This window comes from Balearica regulorum, chromosome 3, assembly GCF_011004875.1.
Source record: "Balearica regulorum gibbericeps isolate bBalReg1 chromosome 3, bBalReg1.pri, whole genome shotgun sequence".
Taxonomy (NCBI): Eukaryota; Metazoa; Chordata; class Aves; order Gruiformes; family Gruidae; genus Balearica; species Balearica regulorum.
In genome coordinates this window covers 68,229,150-68,242,026 of record NC_046186.1, presented here as the reverse complement: position 1 = coordinate 68,242,026, position 12,877 = coordinate 68,229,150, and the positions used below count along the sequence as shown (strand labels likewise).

At 41.7% G+C, this 12,877-nt stretch overlaps 2 protein-coding genes across 3 annotated transcripts in view; one reads left to right on the top strand and one right to left on the bottom strand.

Moving 5' to 3' along the window:
- The window catches only part of TMEM242 (transmembrane protein 242), a 29,440-nt gene that overhangs the window by 5,317 nt on the left and 11,246 nt on the right, over positions 1–12,877 (bottom strand). The window lies entirely within an intron of this gene.
- On the top strand, positions 2,889–10,858 carry LOC142601014 (uncharacterized). 2 transcript variants are annotated; one of them, XM_075748339.1, is made up of 2 exons: positions 2,889–3,373; positions 4,450–10,858. In XM_075748339.1, exon 2 carries the CDS (start codon positions 5,754–5,756, stop codon positions 7,404–7,406), a length of 1,653 nt encoding a protein of 550 aa, XP_075604454.1. In that variant the 5' UTR covers positions 2,889–3,373; positions 4,450–5,753; the 3' UTR covers positions 7,407–10,858. The 2 variants fall into 2 exon arrangements, with proteins under 2 accessions (XP_075604454.1, XP_075604452.1); XM_075748337.1 differs by having other exon boundaries at positions 2,889–3,518.

The following is a 12,877-nucleotide window of genomic DNA, read 5'->3' as shown; positions in this document are numbered from 1 at the left end:
TAATGTCTTCAATTAATAGTGTAGTAAACCGAGCACTAAAAGCTGAATGTATTTTACCTCTTTCTGCTGCCTTCAGTATCATGGGCCGCTCTCTCAGCTGCTGCTTCTGAACCTAGTGGTACATGAACGATTTGTAATACATTTCTTGATTTAACATTCCAGCATGCTCTGTTCCTGGAGGCAACTCTCTGAAGTGAATTTCACTCAAGTGATTTTTTTTTTTTTATCACAGATATTGCAAAGCTTGACACTGTTTTTTCCTGCCAAATAAATTACAGTAACTGTTCCACCTCTGACTGTCAGGCTTCTTTCTAAAAGGGTATCATCTACCTTACTGCATTAAATAATCTGTAATAGCTACAGATCACTGTTATTTTCTTATCTTAACCTAATGATCCTGCCTCAGGTGGCAAAAATATGGGGACCTAAAAGCATCTTCCATTTAATAATCTCTTTTTAATGTACATCGTTGACAGAATGTCACGCAAAAATTGGGATTGCGCTATTACTGAGAGTACTTATGTGGCCGTTCGTATTAAAATGAATGGAAGAGGGGCTAAAAGAGTCTATTTGAATCCTAGAATGAAAGTTTTATGAAGAAATGTTCTCTTTAATGTCTGACATTCATAATAGGCCAACCCAGATTCTAGGAATTATTAGTTTCCTATTTCAGTGCTCGTACCAGTAAGAACTGCTTACATTAGCTTCCAAGTGAAATGAGGTTAGATGCCCTGAACTGGAATATCGACTGGCAGCAGAATACGGTATGTACATGCCCTGCGTTCTCCTCAGCCACCTTCCATTTCACAAGGCATGAAGATGAGACAGGCTGCCCTGAATTTAAGAGCATCAGAGAGGATTATTTTTGCCACCTTTTCCCAAATCTTAAAATGATTGCTGTTGCCCTTGTTAGCAAACAATTACCAAGGTCTGCATACAGAAATAGTGAGTTATTTGTAGAAAACGGCAACCACTGAGCCCTTGGAGTACTTGAAGAGCAGAGCAGACAGCCTGCTGACTGAAGGTGATTCTCTGATTCTCAGTGTAAAATGGCGCACTCACTGCAGGTCACCCTGTGCTGGTTTGCACACTGACCTCTAAAATAAGCATAGAAAATAGAGCCCTGGTTCATATTCATAGATCTTACACTTCATTGGCAAAGGTATTATGAATGTTTGGATTATTCAGAACTACAGGTCTATGAAAACAGTCCTCAGAAGGTCAATCCTGGCAGTATACATCCTAATATTTAACTCTCTTACATCATACTGGCATAGTGCACTGTTCACAAACTGTTTGCTGATGCCAGTGTTTCAGGCTTACCTAGAGAAAAGCAGCAGTAGAATTTTGTTAAACCATCTAGAGAAATGAAGAGCTCATATTAACCCCCTATCCCATGGAGACTTACACGCATGCTTAACCTAATGCAGTGTTGAATGCTCTCTTTGAAATCAGAGGGCCATTTACAATGCCTAAAATTAAACAAATGTACACACATATTTTTCCAGAAACCTATCTCTATAAATCCTGTGTAATTGGGTAAAACATGTCCTGTACTTTTTAAAAGAAAAACAACATGAAAATAACCCAAGTGAACTTTACAGGGAGAGGCGGAGAGGACCGTCACTGTTTAGAGCAAAGCTGTCACAGTTCCCAAACCATTATACATATGTAGTAGCCTCCCACGGCTACTACATATCCTGTCTTAAATTACTGTGAGCTACTGAGAGCTGTCAAGTCACAAGGGTCAGGCAGTCTCTTTTCCAATGATTGGGTCACATGAAGAGATAAAACACATGAAATACTTCCCTCACGTTACTTTTCCAAGTATCACTTTTCCACGTCACTCATTCATAAATGAATGCATTTCACAAATGGCAAGATAGCTGGTCTACATCACAAACGTGTTTTACTAACCTCACTCTGTTTGATTTAATTTCGGTGTGAATGCTACTTAGCTCCCAAAAGTGGGATTGTTAACTGGTAGCCTCAAAGTATCTTTCTATATATCTATCATAAAAGGAAGATGCCATTCCAGTAGAAAAGCCTAAAAAACCCACAACTGTTCTGGTTTAAGGCTAGATTATTTTGAATACCAAAAAAAAGGGAAATAATTAGCTAATTATGATCAATGCGAAAGACAGCTATTAACTTATATACACCAAGACAGTAATTTTGTAAACCACAATCTGAAAAAAAGTAATTTCCTTAGGGAATTAGGGAAGATACGGGAATATCCTTTAAAATTTTATACATTCCATGTTGATCTTTTCTGAAATAAAATGCCAAGAACTTAAGTTTTTGGAGTATATGCTATCTCAAAGTAGATGCAGTCAGTGTCTCATTCTCAAGCCTATTCTCATTGACTTCAGTGATGCTGCATCAGGCTTCAAAATAAAAGTAATGGTAGAAAGTTTGGATTATACTATCTTGTTGTAAAAGACTTTAATGCCATGCAGAAAAATGGAGTGAAATACTATTGATATTACTGAGGAACACACCATTTAATTCTGTTGCTTTGAAATCTGGGTGCCCTGAAAGGACATCCATGTGATTAGTCTATTACAGTATATTAGTCATTGCTCCTTAGTCACCCTGCACAATTTGAAAAATTAATATTAAAGTAATTTAAAATATAAACTAGTTAAATATCTAAACATATAAAGCAAAGTTAGTTAATGGCCCCAAAATCTCAGTATGAGCATCCCAACTCTGTAAGCTCTCCTGTGCTGTAATGTGGGTTTCTGAATTAAATTAAAAATATAAATTGTCTGCAAGCAGGCAGTTCCTGAAAAGGGCAACCTGAGCAATTTTTTTCCTCTGTATGTCCAGGAATTCATGGTATGTATCACAAGTAAGACTGATGGCTGGGAAAAGAGCCAGCACAAAACCAAAACTCTTCAGTGATGCGTAAGCCTCGACGCCACGACTGGCGCTGAATTCCACACAGGAAACCTGTGAGAGCCAGTGTGACACCCAGGGCCAGGCAGGGACGGCTGGGTGCCCCCAGGCAAGCAGAGCAGCTGGGGTCTTGGACCAGAGAAGCGTCAGACAAGTGTGGCCAACCCAACCACACTTAACGAAGCACAGGAAGATCCCCTGGGACTAAGATGTAGCACAAATAATTCGCACCTATCAGATAAGTTTTTATTCAGATTGCAGTTGTACACGTATAGTTTGCAGTTACGTGCAGCTGAGAAGCGGATCAACCCACTTGTCCACTTACAGCGATGTGGAACTGCTCCACAGAGGCAATTTCAAACCACAGGCTGAACATGGTTTTATTCTTTCCAGCTTCTTAACAGGTTGGTGGCAGCTAACAGCTACAAGTCTCTCCCAAGACACAGCAGAGTAATTCCTCAAGACAACTACAGTTACAGTCTTCCCATATTCTTGAAATACTTACTTACAGCTGTCCCTACTCATAATGCAGATGTAGCAGCTTTCCAAGAGGAAAATGATGATCTTATTCCTTGAATAAGCATTCTGCCTTATCAAGTTTACCGAGAAGTTCACAGGTTACTTTTTTTTTTTCTTTACTTCTTGGATAAAATACTAGCAGTACATATGTGTGGAGGCAAGTCTTCTCTGCACCAAACTAATTAGGCGATATAAGCAGTACAGAAAAACCTTGTATAAAGAGGAGGAGGAAGTGCTAACTTGTACTAGTACTCCATCTTCTTTCTACAAGCTTGAATTTAAGTAAGTATTGAGGAAATAAAAGACCGTTCAAAAAATTGGACAGATCGGATTTATATTGAAATGTATGATCATGAAGTAGCAAGGAAAAGATATGCTTTTGCTATGCAAACTTCACGAATAATACTTAGGTGAGGACTAAATACAACTAATATTAAAAAATAGTAACAACAAAAAATGTTGCTTTTATAGCAACATTTATTCATTTATGAAATAACACAAAAATTTCAGCCACTGCAATGTGCCTATACTTGGCTGAGATCTATAGATCTTAGTACTATTTACAGATGCCAAAACCAATAATTTTTGAAGACTCTGTGTCCATGTTCTCATTTTATTTTTTAAATTAATCCATGCTTAAAGCCAATACTCCTTTGTATTTATACTGTACCTATGACTATAGTCTCACAAAATTATATCAAAGACCTCTCAAAATAAGTGGAGAGATGTTGTTATTTCTATGCTTAAAATGGTGATTTAGAGGTTAGATTTCCTCTAGAGAAAAGCAGCCCGCCTAGGAAATGTCCTTACCAACAAAACCACGGCGAGCATATACTCTCTGTATTGCTTTTAATTGTTTTAGATGTCTCTACATGGCTGTGCAATTGTTTTAGACTGTTAATATTTTAAAGTTTAAGATCAATGAAAGCCAGGATATTTCATTAGAAGTCACCATAAAAATGATAAACTAATATTTTATAACTATATTAGTCACAAATTACTAGGCAATTTTTCTCACTATTTCCCCAGCTTTCCATGGAACAGATGTGGAAGCAACAATCAGAATCTCACAAACCTACATATGAATCGTCCTGGCCCTTTTCCTATGGGAGAAAGAATGTTTTTCTTTCTGAGAAAACAAAACCTAGTTTATTGAGGGCATGAAGAGCAAAAGGGCTCTTAAAGCATAATTTATCTTGTTTGCTAATTGTTGTATGCTTCAGTCTTCAAGGGCTGAGGTTATTGTTCTGCTTTTAAAAGAAGGCTCATAATCGCTGATAGTTTTTTAAAAAAAAAAGAACATCAGGCATTCATAGGTATGTTTTAATACCCATCGAGTATTCTATAGCTGCAAGTTTAAAAACAAAAACGTTCTTATTTAAAACATGGGTTTACAACTCAACTGTAACTCCTATAAAATTGTGAAACTAACATTTTTCAAAGCAACAAAAAGGTGTAGTGGATCATAACACCTATAGAATAGGCAAATAAAATAAGTTTTAATTTTTTGAAACTTTCATGAAAATACTTGTTTAGGTCAACTATAACAACAAGGGTTTTAAGATCATTTTGAATTTTTTAGTTTTAAATTTTTTTTACCGAGCGAAACCACTTATTCTACAACTAAAAATTTTAAAACTTCATTGAGCATTTCATATAGAGAATGCTGAAATAAGATGTTTCAACTTGTGGGAATTGCACCCAAGAGGTTAAAAACACAGGTGTCCGCTTATCTCATACAAACATTGTGGACGGAGATCCACAAGGTTGGTATGAGAAGCAGCCGAAGGAGGGAGTCTTACAGCGGCAAGACGGCCCTGTTTTGGCTAGAGAATGCGGAATAAAAGATAGACGGTTTCTACATAGAATTTTGAAGGCCACGGTGCCCGGAGCCAGACCTTTTGCTTCATTATCCACAAAATGAATATTAAAGTTGACACCCCTAAATATGCTAATGAGCTAAAAGGAGTACACGCTAAACATATATGACTAGAGTACTCGACTCTCCACCCAAATCATGTTAAACGTCACCCCTGGGAGGGAACAACTAAGACTGGAGTATAAAGGATATTGAAGAAGTTACCCCTGGAGGGCGAGAGAAGAAACTGAAGACCTGGAAGAGGCCGCCAACAGGCTGTGCTCCTTCTCCTCCACCCAAGACAGGGACGCCTTCTCGGTAAGCAATTGCGATTTCATCCTTTCGGTGAGAAGGGACTTTAGAAAGCAAGGGGGTCCCTTCTGAGCCTCGTGACTCAACGGGAGGGCCCCCCTCAGCCACGCATCAAACTTTACCTTTTACATGACAGAAAATTGGCATAGTCGGCAGGATTGCCATGGATAAACTGCTGCGAAAATATAACAGTACACCATCCCAAGCGGGAATAGAATGGGCCCAAAAATATTGGAGAGATGAGGACAAAGTGGTAGAGCGGACAGAACTCTGCAGAATTGAGCAAAAGATCAAAGAAGGTAAAGGCAAAGGAATTGTTTGTGCGGTGTTGGGGGCTTGTTTATCTTGCGCGCAAAAAGAGATCAAAACGTCCCCTTCCCCCGAACGAATTGCAGATGTAGAATATGCCTCTCTAAAGTCGGAAAATGAAGTATTGAAAACATCACTGACTTTAGAAAGGGAGGAAAATGAGAAACTGAAAACATCATTAACTTTGGAAAAAGAAAACAATGAGAAATTGGGAACACGAGTAGATTCTCTCATGTCAGACAACCAAAACTTAAATATGGAAATTAGGGAACTTAAATTGCTAGTAGCCACATTTGAAAGGCGAGAAAAACAGCTGCAGGAAAACTTACTAAATTTCTTACTAGATCAAATGCCATCCTCAGTCTCAGCTAAACAAGTCCACAAATTAATACACTGTGCAGACCCCGAGACATGGGATGGAGACATTTGGAATGATAATGACAATGATGAATTGGTGGCAGATTCCGTTCTTACCCCCAAATCCGTGCCTATGCGACCGTTAATTAAAAACAAAACCACAGATGAGGGGGATGACGATGTTTGTACTATGGTACACACCATTCCTTGGTCTCCTGCTGAATTGGCCAAGTTGCAGGAAAAGTATTCCAGGCATCTGGAGGAGTCTGAGACAGAATATGTGTGGCGAGTCTCCCTTACGGGGGGGGATCGAATCTTACTGAGCGAGGTAGAAGCTGAAGGCTACTGGGGTCCTGGAGTGTTTTTAACCACTACACCGGGCGATCATAATTATTCATTAACAATGCGGGCTGCTAACTGGGCTGGCAGCATAGATCCGCAAGACAGAGGAGAACCCCTTGTTATCAAAACCTCAGGATTCTCTGACTTGGTTGTGTCTGTACAAAAGGCAGCCTGCATACAAGCGATGTATGAGAGGGATATGTTGAGGAGATCCCCAATGCTAGCCCCTGTTGATCCAGCACAATTAACTCCCCTTATCCGTGGGCTCCCAGATAGTCTAAAGACATATGTAGCCAGTGTCCAGGACAGGATTAGAGCCACTCAGGAGGCTAGTGCTGGACCTTACCATGCACGCCGAGCAGGGAGACCTAATTATAGGAATCAGCAGATTCCCACCTGGAATGAGTTTGTACAAGAGTTAGTGAGTTATGGGCGCCGCATGGGCTGGATCGAACCGACCACCGGGAAAACACCACAACCACCCCCTCGGCGAGTTCGTCAGGTTCGTAGCACTAAGCTTAAACCAGAGTGCACACCTAAGTTTGATAAGGAACGTAACGACCTGTGGCGTAGAGCCCTGGCGATGGGAGTGCCACGACAGATACTATATGGCACACCCACCACCGACCTCCGAGCTCTGGTACATTCACTAAGCCAAAGAATTAATTCAGCAGGGAGTAGCCAGACAACAGGAAAGAAACCGATTCCTGCTAGATCTGTGCCCTCAGCCCCGCAGCACAACTTGATTGATTTAACAGATACCCCTGCTGCCCCAACAAAAAACTTGCATCCCCGGGGAGGGCAGTGAGCCACCCTGCCCAGTGAGTACTAGCTATGCAATGGCTCTCTAATAAGCATCACAAACCTATCATTGCTATTCCAGTAGGACCACGGAGAATTTTTACAAATTTCGTCATTGATACGGGTGCGCAAATGGCAGTAATCACCAAGGAGACCGCGGAATGCCTAAATATAAAACCCGGTTGCTGTAAGGCAAAATTAACAGGGATTGATGGGATCATAAAGGAATGCCCTAGAGCAAAAATTGCCCTGTGGCTCCCAGGTGAAAAGAAATTGACCCGCACTGAAGTATTGGTCGGTGCTGCTAGTAGTAACATATTGGGGTTTGATGTGTTGTACGGCAGAGTGTGGAAACTCCCTGATGGGTCAGTCTGGAGTTTTGCCAGACAATGTGATGGAGAAATAGTATGGCTTTAAGATGATGAGCCTAAAGCTATAAATTTATTAGAAATGTCTGTACCTTTACCCCCATCGAAAATTACTAATGTAAAGCAGTACCCCTGCCAGCAGCCGCACATTCGGGCATTGACGGGGTAGTAACAGATTTGGAAAAAAGAGGTGTTATTACTCGCACACACTTCCTCTATAATTCTCCTGTCTGGCCAGTAAAAAACCCGAATGGACAGTGGTGTCTTACAATTGATTATAGGCGTCTGAGTGCCAATATTGCACCTTTAATGGCAGCCGTACCAAACACTGCAGAATTAGTAACCCAAACTTGGGAAGCGAAAGACAGCTCTGGAAAACTCCATCGAATCAGTACTGGATGGATAGTACCCATTTTCTAATCTATTATCTGCCGGTCAAATCAAGACCGAGCACTTCTTCTTTTGTGTTCACAGGTACTCCGAATACCAGGAAATTGCACCAGGGATCATGGACTCCCCTATACCAGTCTAACATGGCACACTGAGGAAGGGAAACATGTCCTATAATGGACCCCTAAGGGAAATGGAACCATAGGTAACTGCAATATTACTAAACCACCAAAGTTTGAGACTGGTGGTGAAACAACTGGGACAATCTATCATCCTTCTGGAGACCAGTGCACCAACACACCACGGGGAATGTGTATACCCAGGGTGTGGGGAGCACCCCAACATGGTGACTGGGCTTATATGCAGATTACTGACTGGTGCATTGATTGGAATGAGACCATTGGATTACCAGACAATTCCATACATGTCAGTGTCCGATATGCAAACTTTAATATTTCTTGCTTAGATAGTCCAAAAGGTCATAACTGGAATTGCACTAAAGTTTATAATTGCAGTAGTCCAGAAATTGAAATCCAGAGACCGGGCCCGATAGCTTGAGCCCTCTGATTAGGTTGTATTTGTCATAATTACCCCACTTCAATGACACTTGGTCTCATTTGACAAACAATGATGCCCGTTTTGATATAATTTGTTCAAAACTCTGTATACCCTCTATGGGACACACTGTGTGGGTTAGTAGTGACGGAACTTGGACCACAGACTTATCCGTGGAGGGCCAACGACGTCAACACACACTGGGACTGTTAACACTTTACCCCTTCTGGAGGAAGCAACCTCTCGTACCAGCTCTGTGGGGATGAATCAAAAGACAATCAAAAGACCCCTGGCCACATCCGACAACAGGAACCATGGTTGGATGGGTTCGGGAATCAATTTTCACACCTCAAACAGCAGCATTCCAGAATCAAATGATGTTATATAACCTCACTAGACATTCTGAAGCATTGGCTACTGCAACTTGTGTCGGGTTGGAAGAATTGAATACGCAGCTACAGGGTACATCAAAAATGGCATTACAGAACAGACTGACATTAGGTTTGTCGTTATTGCATGAACATGGAGTGTGTGGATACTTGAACTTAGCCAACGACACTTGCTGTATCCACACACTAAATGTAACACAAAACCTTAATGAACAATTAGAGCATACGAAGCATGTAGCAAAAGCATGTAGAGGACGCATGGAAGTAGGATGGTTGAACAAACTTTTACATGGTTTAGGATTCTCACTATCATGATGGCTTGCTTCTTTATTGCAATTCATATTGATAATAATCATTATGATTGTTTTGGTTTGTGTATTATCAGCTTGCATCAAATCCATGCTAACCCGGGTATTCATTCATCAAGTACATGTGGCGTCTGGGTGGACGGAATTGGAGCTACACCCGAGTAAAGAGGAAAAAACTTCAAATGTAAGGGATACTCCCCAGATAGACTTTATACAAACATGATCTGGATCTTGAATCGAGTGACTATAGTCACGGGGTGGATGATGTGGGAATTGCACCTAAGAGGTTAAAAACACAGGTGTCCGCTCTTGTACAAACATTGTGGATGGAGATCCACAAGGTTGGTATGAGAAGCAGCCGAAGGAGGGAGTCTTACAGCGGCAAGACGGCCCTGTTTTGGCTAGAGAATGCGGAATAAAAGATAGACGGTTTCTACATAGAATTTTGAAGGCCACGGTGCCCAGAGCCAGACCTTTTGCTTCATTATCCACAAAATGAATATTAAAGTTGACACCCCTAAATATGCTAATGAGCTAAAAGGAGTACACGCTAAACATATATGACTAGAGTACTCGACTCTCCACCCAAATCATGTTAAACGTCACCCCTGGGAGGGAACAACTAAGACTGGAGTATAAAGGATATTGAAGAAGTTACCCCTGGAGGGCGAGAGAAGAAATTGAAGACCTCGAAGTGGCCGTCGACAGGCTGTGCTCCTTCTCCTCCACCCAAGACAGGGACGCCTTCTCGGTAAGCAATTGTGATTTCACCCTTTTGGTGAGAATACCCGGGATAGTATTTTGCTGGAATTATAGTTATAATCATAGACATATATTAGCACTATTGCAGTGAGTGCATTTATCAACGGCAATTCCAAACTCTTTAAATCTGTCGCTTTAATAAACTTTCTATTAGTTTCAACTTTGCAAAATTGAGTTGGTGTAAGTTCTTTGGGGGCTCTGACAGGCAAACGCTGACTCTGGTAAGAGGCTATATATATAATCCTTTAGACATGAACCGTTGACCAAGCCTGAGACTAAGACTGGACCTAGCTGCACCTAGGCTCCTCTCTGAGAAAGAGTTTAGAAAACAAGGGGGTCCTTTCTGAACCTCATGACTCAATGGGAGGGCCTCCCTCAGCCACACATCAGACTTTACCTTTTACATGACACTACTACTATTTAACTTTAAAAAAAAAAATCACAAATTGGCTAAATCCATTCTTTTCTATAAAATTTATTTCAATACCTGTGTGTTTTGCATCAGAAAACAGCCCACTGCACCAGGAGTGGACGGCTACAGAGTTCTGAGGTTGCAAGCTCAAAACCCCACAAGCCATGAAAGATGTCATGATGTGGAAGTTATTAAATAGCACATACACTTGTTTAAAAATGTGCCATTTTGTTTCAAGTCATATGTCAGTTATTAAACTTGTGTTTAATGTTGCACACGTCCTTCTATTTTGTGAAGTGCCTAGAGAGGATGGCTGTGGGTGTGCCTGGACAAGCCCAGGGTTCAGGTCAGGAGTGCCCTTTGGAATCAAATCTCCCATGCTTACTGGTCATGAGTTTGTGTACTGCTGAACAGTCCCAAAATGCATGAACTGGGTTTCTTTAGGGTGACACAAAACTGAAGATGCATTCTAGGAGCACACATAACATACTCGCACTGCAAATAGGCATTCAAGCCTTGGAGCAAGGCCAGAGTCAGTTCAAATTTTAAAAATGCCTTGGAATGGTCGTAGATGTCAGGTCCTCAGCCTCAAGTTGCTTCACTGGCCCAGTGTTGTTGGTCAATGTTACTTGCTAATACAGACAGAGCTTCAATGCCCAGAGATAATCAAAGGTGGACTGATTTTAAATTATTTTCCTAAGAGACTGCAGGAAGAGAGTTTAAAAAGTCTGATTATTACTGACAGCTGGTTATTTTCTGCAAAAGGTACAATATAAAACTAGATAACCACCATCTCCTAGGTTCTGAAAATGAAGATTTCTCTTTTACATTATCGAAAAAGAGAACTTAAAACATTATCAAACCAAGTCCTCACTGATCCATCACTTCTCCGTTTAGGGATAAGAGTTGACTGGAATTTAGTAGGGTTTACTACTTATCAGCCTGCCCTCAGATTACAACAGTGGTAACTGCAGTCAGGGGATATTAACAACCCAACCTGAGACAGCGTAAAATCTTTTATATCCCTTACCAAGATATAAAGATCAGTTACCTACTACCACCCCTGGGTTTTCACACTGGCATAAAAAGCAGCAGATTGTAAAGCTACGGGGAACCACCTTTAATAATAAAGCCACTTAAAAGCTGGAAGCAGGCATTGCCACAGCACCAAAAAACCCACAAAGATCAAATAAAAATCTAGTATCACCAAAGCTGGTGCATCACCTCAGCGTCTGGAACAGATCTTAGCAACGACTTGCTTCTGCGGCAAATACAGGCTGTCTCAGAAGGTGTACGGACAAGGCACCCTGAACTGTGGCTTCAGTTTCCTTCCACGAGACAAACTGCTGAACAATCGTGATGCTGCTTCAGAATGATGGACATAGATTAATTACAGCAATTATAACTCATCAAGGAAATATTGTGCCAGTTTGCTCTTGTCATTTCACCTCTGACTTTGTAAGTAATGACAAGATAATTTAAACAGTCACAAAGCTTAGAGTAATACATATTTTTATCAATCACTCACTATCCCGTCGATAATTTATGCTCATAGGAAACACATCCCCGCACATTAAAAATCATTGCATTTCAGCAACGATACCACGTGAAACCACTCTTCTGGGCTCTAACTAACGGTTAGAGCAGTTTTCCACTACTGCAATGCTTGTTTTAAAACTCCGTGCGGCTATAGGACGATTAAACCCGTTCATTCCGTCAGCGTGAAGAAGCAGCCGGGCCGATTCCCGCGCACGGGCCGCCGGTGCTGCTGCTCCCGCCAGCGCCAGCAGGTGGCGCCGCGGTGCAGCAGAGCTCCCCCCGCGCCCCCGCCCCGGGGCACACCCTGCTCTGCCCATCGGCGCTCGGCAGCTCTGAAGAGACATACAGGCTTTCCCCACCGCACCCCCCCCCCCCCCAAAAAAACCCTACCAGAAATCGTAGCGGCACCTTGCTAGTTTAGTTCTACCCTCTCAGGTGCGTGGGTGATGCTTACCACCTCTTCCTGTACGCAATGTAACAATGGATTTACAGCGGGTTCGCTGACATAAGGACTAGGACAATTCAGTGACGCCACCTGAATGGTCCATCGTTTCAAAACAGGGCATGGCTAACGTGAGCAGAGTTCAAGGCACAAAGAGCACTGAGCACATCTTACACTGCACCTCTCCAAATTCAGCTTTGCTGTCCTCCTGCTGCAGAGCCACCCAAGCTCTGCTGTGCACCAACTTCAGCCAGTCAGGAGTGGAACTGCTCAACAGCTTTCCTGGCCAAGCCAGCTACGCTTCAAGTTCTCT